Genomic DNA, 13,282 nt, shown 5'->3' on the forward strand with positions numbered 1-13,282 from the left:
CCTTATCTGGTGGGAGGCATGAAGTATTCCCTGGCATCCAAAGTGTGCACGAATGAGCAAGAGTGTGGGCAAGTGTGTAGTGAAGCCAGGTCAGCTGCCTGTCAGGGTTCTGGAAAAAAGCCCCTGGACAGAGCTGTTCAGGCTGTTCAGTAATAAACTAAACTGCTGTTTTTCGTGTGAGGAAGGGGTGTCTTTTGAGAATCTAGCCAATAGACTGTGGGCCAAGTAGAGCGATCCCTGCACAGATCTGTGGTCAAGTACTTGCTGGGCACTTACTGTGTTCTGTAGGACCCAGGACAGAGACTTCATCTGTCTGAGCCTCAGCTCTGTCAACTGTAAAATGGCATGAACACTGATCCCTGTCTTACAGGTTTGTGAGCATTAAGTGAGGTGAGCGTGTAATGCTTTCAGCAGAGAGCTGACACGGAGCACTTGCTCAGTAAATAATAGCTGCTCTTCTTCTTCACAATCTAGGGTAAGGTATCCCTTCCTCTCACCCCAGCTCTGAAGGAGCTAGCTCTAGCAAGGTGAACAGACACAGCCCGTTCTCTTTCTTCTTCCACTCCTATCCACCTTGCCCCTCGAAACTCCCCCCAGCCCAACCCCCTCCTTAGCCCCGCCCCTCCCGCTGGCCCCACCTTCCAGCTAGCCAAACCCAGGCTCCCTCTCCCCGAATTCCTGCTCCCACTAGCCCTGTCCTGGCACAGCCCTGGCTTAGCGGGGCTGGAGGCTCATGGTGTAGTTTCTTGGGATGCTGACAAAGCCCACGTGTTTCGGGGACACGTCGATATCCTGGGGCGACTGAGAGTGCTTGAAGCAGAAATTCTGCATGATGGTGGTGAGGAAGAGAAAGAGCTCCATTCTAGCCAGGCCTTCTCCAAAGCAGTGCCGCTTTCCTGAAGAGACGAGATGGGAGGTGTGGAGGTGAGGCCAACTCTCACCACTGACTCGACCCACTACCAGACGCCAGCTGCATTCTCTCCGGGAGGAGGGGCTGGAATATCGTGGCCTGAGACATTTCTGAGAAGTCTCTAACCCTCTCTGAGCCTCATTCTCCAGTGTACCTGGGATGGGGGTGAGCTATACCAAGCTGTAACAATGAGAACTTTAGATGCCCCTTCTCCTTGAATATGCTCTCAAATATGGCTGCTATGCTGTCATCTCCTTCCCAGCCATCTGAAGAATTTAAGTGACCTGGGACAAATCTCTAACTCACACTAGGCCTTGGTTTTCCCCAGCTCTGAAAGGGGTATAAGCATCCCTTTGCTTTTTCCTGGACCCAGGTACTTGGTAGTTAGGGTAGTTGCAACTGGTTGCCTCCAAGGTAGATTCTAAGAGGGACTTCCAAGGTGGAGAAGGATACCAGGCTACACCTCAGAAAAAGAAGGAGTCCCCGTTGGGTGTGAGTGGTGGCTTGGCAGCAGATAGTGGTCTCTTACCAATGGAGAAAGGCACAAAAGCATCACTCTTCTTAAACTGCCCCTTCTCATCCAGGAAGTGCTGGGGGTTGAAATCGTGGGGATTGGAGAAGAACTTGGGGTCTCTCAGGACGGAGCCCAGCATAAGGAACACTTCAGTGCCCTGGTGGGGAGGAGGCCAGAGGATTTGATAAGGCAGAGTAGGAGATGGGTGTGCAGAAAGCCCATGGGGGTTGGAGGGGGAATTTGAGCAGCCCAGATAAAGAGAAATGGGAGACATGGGAGTTCGGGTCCTTTGAGGGACTTGAGATTCACGTCCCTGAGGTAGGAAGTTTGTGCTTCATGGGGTCTGTGTTTCCGAGGCCAAAGGTTTGGGGTAATGGGTGGTCATAGTCTCTGAGATAGGAAGTTCAGGGGACGGGAAGTTTCTTCCCTGAGAAGGGAAGTTTGAAGAACACGAATTCCATGACTCTTGAGGCTTGAGGTCTGGAGGACAAGCAGTTCATGTCTCTCAAGGCAGGAGGCTGGAGTGACATGGGGGTTCATGTTCTCTGAGAGAGGACATTTGGGGAACATGGGGTTCATATTCCCTGAGGCAAGAGGTCGGCGGAGAGATGGAATTCAGGAGTCTCTGAGTGGGAAGGTTGAAGGGATGTGGTGGTTGGGAGTCTTTGACTGAGGGAGTCGGACAGGGGCTGAGGAGCTTCTAAGGGGGATGGGGTCACAGGGAGCAGATTGGAGGTCCCTCTAGGCAGGGCAGAGCAGCACCTTGGGGATGAGGAAGCCCCGAAACTTGATATCCTTGGTAACTCTACGGGCCAGGCTCATGGGGATCACATCTCCAAATCTTTGGATTTCGTGGATCACTGCCTCTGTGTATGGCATCTTGGCCCGGTCCTCAAACTTGGGCTGACGGTTCTTGCCAATCACTCGATCAATCTCCTCATGAACCTTGGCTGGGGGGAGGAAGGGACTATGTTTAGGTATCTAGGGGTCTGAGGGCCGGGATGATAGTCCAAGTGTGAACAACTATACGTCCATTTGTGACATTTACGTGTTCAAAACAGACATCTGCCATACGCATTGTTAGCCCAGGTCTCTGTTCACCTGATCGTACCAGAATCATAGGAAAAGTCCAAGGGAGGAGTCTTTGGGGATGGTCTGCAATCAGGGCAGGGAGTGGCACTCGGTAGGCTTAGCATAGGAGCCATCCAATCAATTCTGATATTTCAAATATTTTAACAGCTGGTGAAACTTGACTGGTGCCCATCAGCTAAATATCACCCAGTCTCGGGATAGCAGGGCGTGTCTGAGGATCCGGGGATCTGAGAGAGTTGGGAACATTGCCGTGGGCTTACAGGATTTTTGAGGATCTGTGACCCCCACTTTCATGCACCCTCCAGCCGTACCCTCTATATCTGGGTGCTTCATCAGCAGCAGGAAGCCATAACGCAGGGTTATGCTGACCGTCTCTGTGCCACCAATGAAGAGGTTCAACGTGGTCAGCACCAGGTTCTTCAAGCAGAACTCCGTGTTGGGGTTCTTCTGCTCCCGCAGCGAGAGGAGGCTTCAGGACAAGCTCACTCCTCCATGGTCTCAGGGCCCTTCTGAGGTTTTTCTTTAGGGCCTGCTTCTCCTAAATCCAGAACAAAGGTGGGAAGAGGGATCCTAGTTCTGCCAGGCTTTCTCTGGTCTGCAAGCCTTTTCCCTGGCTGGTGGCTCTGCCTGATTTGCTCTTCTCACATTCTCTGCTGGCTGACTATCTGTCTTTTAATTATCAGCTTAGTGGTCACCTTTTTTGGTAGGAATATTTAGAAAGAGAGGGATAGTGAGAGACACTGAGTGAAAAAGAGGCACAGAGATGGCATGATAGAATGATTCAGAGAAGGTTAAAGAGAGACCAATTTTCTGAGACACAGACACAGAATTTTAAGCAACAGCATCCTATTCCTTCACTAAAATTCTTGAACCTTACTATGGAGAAATCCCTCCCTTGCTCCTTTCACCTTGAACTTCGAGACTCCATAAAGTCTCCTCTCCTTTCTTCACAAAAGCGAGATTGACCTCCAGATGGGGGAGGGGACACCCCCCCCTCCACTGTCTCATGGTAAAGAAAGTCACCTGTCCGCACAGGTGCATCTGATAACCAGGGTACGAAAGGTAAGAGAACATGGTGGCTAAAAGCACCAGGCCAAACGTGAAGGACACCAGGATTTAACCTAGTTCCACTGCTTCCTTGCTGTGTGACATCAGGCAGTCCACTTATACTCCCTAGGCCTCACTTCCCTCAGTTGTAAAACTGCGGTCATAATAGAACCTCCTTCAAGAGCTGTTCTGAGTTTTAAGTAGGCGAATACCGTGAAGCACTTAACATAGTGCCTGGCACATGGTAGTGTTATGGAAGTGCTTGCTGTTATGATTTGCATGCACACGACTGGCCCTGGGTAAGGGCTCAGTAGATGGAACAGTGGCGGCTAATTATAACTTGGATTGTGAGGTTTATTGTGATAGGGGACTCATTCGAATGGGCCTCTGTTCTCCTGCATCCCCAGCCTGATTTCCCTCTGCCTGGCTTTGGACCTGCCCACCTGGCTGCTGGGGTGTACCTGCTGCATGCGGATGAGGAAGGAGTCGATGAAGTTGCGCGGGGAGTTGGGATCCAGGGTGCGTTGGTTCTGCTCCACCTTCTTGGCTATGAAGTCCTCCAGGCCCTGCAGCTCCTTAAAGGCCTGTTGCTGTGGCCCTGGCAGGTGTTTCATCACTGAGTAGAACATCTCATAGAGCTAAGAGTGGGGGACAGAGGAAGAAAAGGGAAGGACAGTTGTTAGTGGGCAGGACTCGATGGCAGTGGGACCTGTCTCAGGGCCAGGAAGGCACTGGGTTAAAGGCACCTGCCCAGGTGTTGAGGTATTTAGATGGGGCTGGATGGGAATAGATATCTAAGTTTTCACATGAGGTAAGTGTGAGCATTCCTGTCTAAGAATTTAGGTGAGATGGATTGAGACACATATCCAGGGTTCAGATATTCAGATGGGTCTGGATGGGAGCACAGATCTAGATTTTCAAATATTCAGGTTAGGTTGGGTTGGGAGACACCTGTCCAAGTGTTTACCTATTCAGGTGGCACTGGTGTGGGCGGTCAGTTGTCTAGGTGTTTAGACATTCAGGTGGGCTCAGTAGGAGACAACTGTGCAGATATTTTGGGGATCTAGATTGGAGGCTTCTGTACAGGTGTTCAGGTAGTAAAGTTGTGCTGAAGTGCAGGTGTTAAAGTGGAGGAGATACTTCTTCAGGTGTTCAGATATTCAAATTGCCCGATAAGGGTCCTTTCTATGGGTGTTTAACAGGGCTGGGTTGAGGGACATTTATTTGGGTGTTTGTGGAACAATCTATCCAGGTGTTTAAGTGTTTAGGGGTCTTCGTTGGGGTACCTGTCTAGATGTTCAGATATTTTAGTGGGCTAGACAGCAGGCTTTTGTCTAGATATTCCAGTGGACTAGTTTGGATATGTGTGTAGATATCAAATGATTTTGGTGGGCTTCATTTTGCAGCACCAGGTGTTCAGGTATTTAGGGGGTGGGCTGAGGTGGTTACTATTCCAGATGTTAAGAAATTCAGATGGAAAGAAGGAATATCTTAACAAGGGGCACCTGTGAGGTATTAAGGTAAGTTGGGATGGAAACACCTGCCCAAGCGAGAGAACTTGGTTGAAAGCATGAATCTTGCCTGCAGGCTCTGGTTTGCTTTTGTGTGTGTGTGGGGGGGGGGGGGGGGATCAGGGCATCTGTTGAGATATCCAGGTGTCAGTGGAGATTGGGTATTGGGAGCCTGTCCTGAATCTGATGCAACTGTCCAGTTGTCCAAGAGTCGGGGCTGGACTTGAGGGACCTTGTCTGGAGGAGATTGGGAGTTTGGGACACCTGTCTCCACGTGGAAGAGGACTTGGCATGTTGTAGTAGGGACCTGGTAGAGCCATACTGGGATGGGTTACCTGCCCCGTAGATGTAGCTGTGAACTGGAAGCTTCCGTGCATCATACGCAGCAGTGACAGGAACTCTTTGTCCTCATAGTCAAAGCGGTTCCCAAAGACAATAGAGCTGATGACATTGGAGACAGCTTGGCTCAGGAAGAAGGTGGGATCAATGAAGTTGCCTGGGGAGTGGGATGGGATCGGGGAGAGATGGATTTGGGGAAGAGTCAACTCAGCAGTCAGTTGCCAGTCTGAAAATTTGAGGGAGCCACTGACGTGAAGAGCCAAACTTTCCAGCACCAGACCCCAGAGCTGAAAGCCTGACACCTTCCCCCAACCTAGTCCCCTTCCCAGGCAAGAATGCATGTGTCCCCATCAGGTGTTTTTCTCCTCCTTCCCGAATACTCCAGGGTCCCCCACTCACCACGCATGCTCTGGAAGGCCTCAATGAGGAAGCCCGCCTCCTCCTGGATGCGCTCCTCAATGCCACGCTTACCCACTCCGAAGTCCCTCAGTGTGGTGATGGAGAAGCGCCTGAGCTGCTTGGCCCGCTCCCCGTTGCTGAATGCCACGCCTGGGGAGGGAGCATAGGAGTGGAGAAAGGGCAGAGAGGGGCAGGGGCACAACACAGACCAGCCCCAGGGGATCCTGAGAAGTAGGGAGAGCTGAGCAGAGAGAGAGGGAGCAGGTGAAAGATGGAGAGACTCTGAGAGAAAGCCAGCAGAGAGAGAAACAGCAGAAAGAGGGAGATATAGAGACTCAGAGTCAGAGAAATACAGAAAGAGAGACTGACTTGGAAGAAAAGAATCAGAAGGAGAGAAGCAAGACAGATGCACAGAGAAACGGAGATATACAGACACTCATGAGAAGAGGGGAGGGGAGGGAGGCAAGTGAGATATGTGGAGTTTTGAGAGGTATATATAAAATTGTGAAACATTCTAAAACTGAGCCTAGAGAAGAAAGGAAAATATGGAGAGAGAAACACAGGTGGTCTGGAGAGAGGAGAGACTCACCAGGAGACAGAAGCATGGGGACTTTGAAGCAGAAATAATGTGAGATTCTAAGATTAAGGAAGGAGAAAGAGTGGGAGAGGGAGAGAGAAACACAAGGAAGCACAGAAGCTGAGAAGAAGAAAAAGACAAAAGACACACGGTGACAGAAGACAAGGGTTCCAAAGCAGAAATCAAGAGGTTCTAACAGTTACAGAGAAAGAAGAGACATCTAGTGAGAAGGAACAGAGAGATGGGGCAGAGACAGGCAGGGAGAAGCAGAGAGGCATAAACTCTAAGATAATTTAGAGACAAGAGAAGAGGCACCAATGAACAGAGATGGGGCCAGAGAAGACAGAAGAAGGCTCTGTCACAGCCTGAGGGGATGGGGGAGCAAGAAGAAGACTGGAGACCCCACTGAGGTCACAAAGTCAGCCTGCCCACATTCCCCCACCAGTCCCTCTCACCATAGCCTTTGAAGATCCGGTCAGCAACGGCCAGCTCTCCTCGTCCACTGAATTCCTCTGCCTGGTCTATCAGAGCCTCCTTTACAGCTTCGTATCCACGCAGCACCACGACCCTCCGGGGCCCCAGGTGAACCATGCACACTGGCCCATAGCGCTTGCTGATCTGATGGAGGTGGGAGTGGTTAGAGGGAGCAGCCCCAACTCTGAACTGGCCCTGTACCCAGGCCTCAAGCACTAAGATGCATTTCCCCATAGGTTCTCACAGGCAAGAGGCTGGAGATCCCAAGATCTGGTGTTTCCTGCCTAGGATCCTGATGCTGAACCTTCAAAATTCCCCTTTCCTGAAACTCTGGTCCAACTTTGTCAATCCTCTGCCTCAAAATCCTAGCCAAACTGGTTAGGCACACACCCCCACACCATTCCACCCATCTCCCTCTGATGGCACCTTCATGAGGGAGTCGCATATCTGCTCTGTGTCCAGCTGCAGGTAGTTCCCGATGAAGGGCATGGGGTGGGTCCAGGAGGCAGCTTTCCCCAGAGCTCCCTCTGCCACCAGACTGACATGAAAACCATTAAAACCAGGCAGGCCAGCAAAGCCACCAGAAGCAGCCCTGAGGCCAGCATGGTGGCCCTGAAAGTGACAGCCAGATGGCGATGGCTGGGAAGGTTTGCCTTTATACTACCTGGGAGAGATGGTGGATTTTGGTCCTGATGGTGTAATTGTCTCATTTCACCTCCAAACTACACCTCCAACCATACTCCCTGCCTAGCTTGGGCACAGCCAGCAGGGAAGGAGGAGGGGGACCCCAGGGCAGATGAACAGGGATTGGGCCCAAAACTGAATTTGTGGCCCCTCAAGAGGGGCCACCCCAGTGCTGTGGACTTCAGTATGGGAAGCGGTAGATAAATGCCACAACTGAATGCTTAGAGTATTTGCATGGTGAAGAGGGTCCTGAGCTTGAGATTTGGAGTCTCAGTGTGAGAAGGCAACCAAAAGTTGTGGATTTTGGGGTCTCAAGAGGGAAGAATCTAAAGATCTGGATTTAGGATTTTGGAATGAGGTAGGATGTGTGGTTCTTGATTTGGAGGTCTTTTGTTGAGGAGGGATGTAGGTTTAAAGGTCTCAGGAGGTGAGGTTCCGGGGAATGGATTTGAGGATCTTGAGGTGAGGAAGAACCCCAGGCTGTGGCTGTGGGGTTCCTGGGTGGAAAAGTATACAGAGAGTGCAGCTGGATCAGTGAGTCAGCACCTGACCCCAGGTACTGACCCACTGTTGTTTTGGACACATTGCCACCTCTTACTGCCCAGAATCCTCAGTGAGATGGCAAAGCAAGGTCAGGATAGGTGACAGAATTGCCCATCTCTGGTTGGAAAAGAGGTTGAAGTCCAGAGTCACATTTCAGTGAAAATTTCCACAGAATAGGAGAGAAGTATGATCCTAGTTGGCAGAGGGACTTGGCAGGACTTGTGTAAATAGTGATGAAAACTACCAGCATGATACCAAAAAGTACCTACTGTCTCAAGCATTATAATTTACGGAGAGCTCCACTGGCCCCCTTCCCAGATCCTTCAGGAAGCTCACTAGGTTGATTACCTCATTACTGTTATTATTGTCATTCTTAATGTTTCCCATTTTATATATAGGCATAAGGGGACAGAAAACAGAGACTGGGTACACGGCCCACATGTGACTCCCGTCTCTCCTGCTCTGCACTCTTATGCCCCCTTTCTGGGACTGAGTTTTCCCACCAATGTAAAGGGAGTATTTGAGAAGAGAAGGTAAGTATTTGAGGATGTCTGAAGCTCCCTTTAGAGGTAATTCCTGATTTTTCAGGGCTGTTATTAGCTGACAGAGGGAACTATAGCAGGAGAGATTTGGGTAAAGTCCAGTGTCGGGAACAGAGATGGGTCCAGGGATTTTGAAAGTGGAAGTAGAGAAAAGATGAGTAGCCCTGCTGTCCTTCCCTCTTTGTCATTCTTCCTTACTAATAATGACAGTTGCTCTTTGGTGAAACTAACTGTGAAAATTAAGTCTACATATACACGATCTTATCAAATCATTACAACAACGGGGCTGGTTCATCATCATCCTAATTTTGCAGTTCAGAAGACCAGAACTCCATAAAGCCCCTTGTTTGAGGTCACACAGGTAGAAGTGAGAGACCTAGAATTTGAACTCTCTTCCCTTCTTCATCATTGACTGGTATAGCCCAGCCTGGGGGAAGGGGAGACCAAGTTTAGCAACAGGTAAGTGCTGAGATTGGCTTCAGCATTGGACACAGAGATTACACTGGCGTCAAGTCAGCCTGGAGAGGGAACGGCATCATGTTGGTATTGAGTTGGACCCCTGGTAGACACCAGGATTGAAAACATGTTGGCACTGAACTTGATACCAAGAGAGCATTAATAGAGCCACTTCTGGTACCAAAAGGGCTCTTTAGGTAGGCCCAGGTGGTCATTGAGGCTGGCCTCAGGAGGACATAAGGATGGCACCGTATAGGCTCTGAACTTAGTCTCAGCAGGCTCTGACATGAGCATCAGGCAGGAGCTGAGATTGGTCCTATGTGGGCCTGAAAGGGGCCCCACCTGGGTGCTGGGCAGGCTCTGACAGTGGACTACCCGACTCAAGTGCCACCTCTCACCTTGGACAAGGGCAGGAGGGTGAGGTTGGCACCCCCAGGACTGGCATTTTGCTCAAAGCATTCTAGGCTGCTGAACGCTGAGTCCTGTGGGGAGGGAACTAAGAGAAGAGAACAAAGCTGAGGGAGGACAGTTGTTTGCTGCTTTTGGAGGGGGAAGAGAAGGGAAAAAGGATTAGTGTGGGCTCCGCAGGTATTGATCCCCCCAATCCCATCACCAACCTGCATCTGGATTGGCTCCTCCAATCCCCTTTTTTCCTTAACAATGAGGGAACTAGAATTTGGGGGAGTTTGTTTCTCTGTGAGGTTGGCACCAGAAAGCGCACTGAGTGTTCAGACAGGCTGCCATGAGCTGGACAGGGAGAGGGTGAGACAGGAAGACTGGAAGAAGTATTTGGGGACAGAGAAGTCAAGTGAGGTTAGCTTGTTGATGACCCTGGAACATGGAATAAGAGATCAGTGTCTGTCATCACCCACTTTCTCCCTCAGAAGCATGACTTGTGCCAGTGTGGGGTGCCCTGGAATGGGCTTCTAGGGTAAGCTAGTGTGAACCCAGGAAAATCTCTTGTCCTCTCTGGATGAATAGTACACTAGTTGAGAGCAAAATTATGACATGGATTGGAATCTTAACCTTATCCATCTTTGTTGTGTGATCTTGAACACGTAACCTCAACTTTCTGAGCCTTAGGGGGCCAATAACAGTGGTCACCTCTTAGGCTATTTTAGTGAGGAGTCAATGGCTTAATGCATGTTGAGTCCAGGATGGTAAGTGCTCAATAAATATTAGCTGTTCTTGTTATTAATCCACGAGATGAAGGAGATGGATGAGAGGATCACTAAACCCCCTTCTCACTTTTACATTCTTTAGTCTAGTTCCCACAGCTTTCCCTTTGGGAAAGGAGGAAGAGAGAGAAAGTTTTGGGGGAACCTCCCTCCCCATTTCTTCCTCAGCGCAGCTGAGCTGACTTGCTGAACCTGGGAATAAGACATTGATCTGGGCGGCCCCGTGGAGGGTGGTGGATTAGGCAGTTCCTGAGTAAGGCTGGGTCAAGGTTAGAGACTCAGATTGTTCCGGATGGGCATGAAGCTCTGCACAAGTCTTTGTCCATCCACCTCTCTCTTTCTCTCTCTCCCTCTCTCTCTCTCTCTCTCCCATGTGCTTCTGACTCTATTTATGATTGCATCATTTTGTCCAGTGGATTCTCCTAGATGCTTCTGTCACGTTTCTTCTCAGGTATACATCTGTACACAGTCACGTGCCACATGATGACATTTCGGTCAACAGTGGATCACCTGTATGATGGTGGTCCCCTAAGATTAGTACCATAGAGCCTAGCTGTGTAGTAGGTTATACCATCTAGGTTGTGTAATGGTACTCTATGATGTTCACAAAACGATGAAATCACCTATGATGCATTTCTCAGAACGCATCCCCATCATAAGTGACACATAACTGTATGTGTCATTGTCAGTGCATAGTTGGGGTGTCTTTGCATGTCTGTGTGCATTTGTGTTTCAGCATGTCCATGTTGATATATGCATTTATGCAGATGCATGTCTTTGTGGAGTTTGTGTTTGTGCATGAGTGGGTGTCTGTACCTGTTTATGTCTATATATGCACATCTGTGTGATGCATGACAGGGTGTGTGCATGTCCATGCCAGTGTACCTGAATGCATGCCCATGTCTGTGTCTGTCTGTTGGCATGCTTTCTACACGCCTGTTGGGGGATATCTACATGATGTATGACTCTATATTCATGTTTCTGTGCATTACAACTGGTGACTATATATGAGTATATGGATGTTTTTGCATGCATTCTAGTGTAGTATGTAGGCATGCGAGCCATGTTATATACACATGTGCGTCTGAGATCTGCTTGTGCCTGTGTTTGTATTCAAGCACAGCCCTGCCCCAGCTCCATTTCTCACCTTAAAACTAGTTGGTTCCCTAATTTTTCAGGGTATTACCTCCTTTGGGTTTCAAGGGTCACACTAGGTAGAAAAAGCCTCCATAGGACAGGTGTGTCTTGAGAGCATTTTGAAGTAAGTCACTACCATTGAATCAATTTAAATATCCTCCCAGAAAATACTCTTTCCCACAATGTCACCCCCAGCCTCCTAAGCCATTAACAGAGTCATTGAGCCAGTGTGCACCAAACCAACTTCTCTGTGCCATTCTGTGCTGAGTGCTGCTGAGGACACAGAGAATGACCAACACACGCCTGGGCTCTGCCCTCATGGAGCTCCTGTTCCAGAGAGGGAGACAGACCAGTAACAAGATATGACAGCTCAGAAGGGACAGTGCTGGGATGAGAAGGCCCAGGCACAAGGGTCACAGCTGGGAGGAGAAGGCCCAGGCAGAGGGTCCAGTGCTGAGATGAGAAGGCACAGGAAGAGAAGTCAGAGCTGGAATAGGAGAGTTACAGACGTCTGTAGGAGCCCAGATATGGCACCTGATTCAAACTTGTAGGTTCAGGTTAAGCCACTGGGGCCTAAGTGGGAATTTTCCATAGAAGAAAAGGGAGACCTGGGAGGGAGAGTTCCAAGCAGAGGAATCAAGTTGTATAAAGTCCAGAGGCCCCATGGGGCATTGTTGAGTGCTGTTAGAGTATACAGGTCTAAGGCTGTGTTCACTGATGAGACTGGAGCCATCAGCAGGAGCCAGACATTCATGGACTTTCTGTAACTTAGTGGGGAGTTTGGACTCTGTCCTGAGGCAATGGGGAACCACAGAGGGTTTTAAGCAGGGCAACAAAATGGCCAGATTTGTGTTTCAGAAAGATTCTTCAGATCTTTGGAGAAGATGACACAACAAGCTGAGAGATAAGGAAGTAGAGTCTGTAGGCATCCAGGTGAGAGAGGATGGAGCCATGTTGACTGGGAAGAGAGGGGTTGGAGAAAGATAAGGAAGGAAGAACTAATTCTTATTTGGTTATATGTTGGCTGTGCGTGGGTTAAGAGTGAGGAAAGAGTCCAGTGTGGGAGATAGATAGTAGTGTTGTTTACTGGTTGGGGACACAGATCAAGAGCAGGTTTGAGGCAGAAGATAATGAATTGAACTTTGGACATGTTGAACCAGGCACAGTCCCTTCTCTTAGGGATTTCTTAGAGTAGTGGGAGAGCAGACCTGGGTAAATTAAAATCCTCACTGATCCTATTGGTATTAATTAGTAATTATTAGTAATAATTTGCTACATAGAGTTGAAGATTGGGAGTCCTTCTTAAAGGAGTTGTTATTCAAACTGGGGATTGTGGGAGGAGTACACAGATAGGAGAAGGGAGGAAGGCAGTGTGGGCAGAGAGACCCTCACAAGCCTGGTCATTCATTTCACAGCAACACCCCCCCAGTTGCTTTTACAAGCCTCATCAATTAGCTTTCTATCCTCTACCTCATAGACTGACCCAAATCTCTCAGTAAAAACCAGGATCATGTACATAAGTATGCCAGAAACCTATGATGCTGTCTCAAATGAGGACATTTTTTTTTTTAAAGATTGGCCCTGAGCTAACACCTGTTGCCATTCTTCTTTTTCTTCTTCTTCTTCTTCTTCTTCTTCTTCTTCTTTTTCTCCCCAAAGTCCCCGAGAACATAGTTGTATATTCTAGTTGCAGGTCCTTCAGGCTCTGCTCTGTGGGACACCACCTCATCATGGCTTGATGAGTGGTGTTAGGTCTGTGCCCAGGATCCAAACCAGCAAAACCCTGGGCCGCTGAACTAGAGCATGCAAACTTCACCACTCAGCCACAGGGCCATCCCCGTGAGAATCTTTAATTTTTTAATTGAACCAAAATTGACAT

General features: G+C 49.2%; 1 protein-coding gene across 1 annotated transcript; it reads right to left on the reverse strand.

Annotated features, from left to right (window-relative positions):
* Positions 1-675: 675 nt before the first annotated feature.
* Positions 676-7,544, reverse strand: LOC124232905 (cytochrome P450 2A13-like). The gene is given in 11 exon segments (XM_046649815.1): positions 676-896; positions 1,440-1,581; positions 2,187-2,374; positions 2,828-2,966; positions 3,736-3,738; positions 4,025-4,201; positions 5,410-5,570; positions 5,813-5,962; positions 6,845-7,007; positions 7,290-7,351; positions 7,354-7,544. Coding segments are annotated over 11 exon segments (1,482 nt in total). The 5' UTR covers positions 7,469-7,544; the 3' UTR covers positions 676-714.
* Positions 7,545-13,282: the final 5,738 nt, after the last annotated feature.

Source organism: Equus quagga, unplaced genomic scaffold (assembly GCF_021613505.1).
Source record: "Equus quagga isolate Etosha38 unplaced genomic scaffold, UCLA_HA_Equagga_1.0 145897_RagTag, whole genome shotgun sequence".
Taxonomy (NCBI): Eukaryota; Metazoa; Chordata; class Mammalia; order Perissodactyla; family Equidae; genus Equus; species Equus quagga.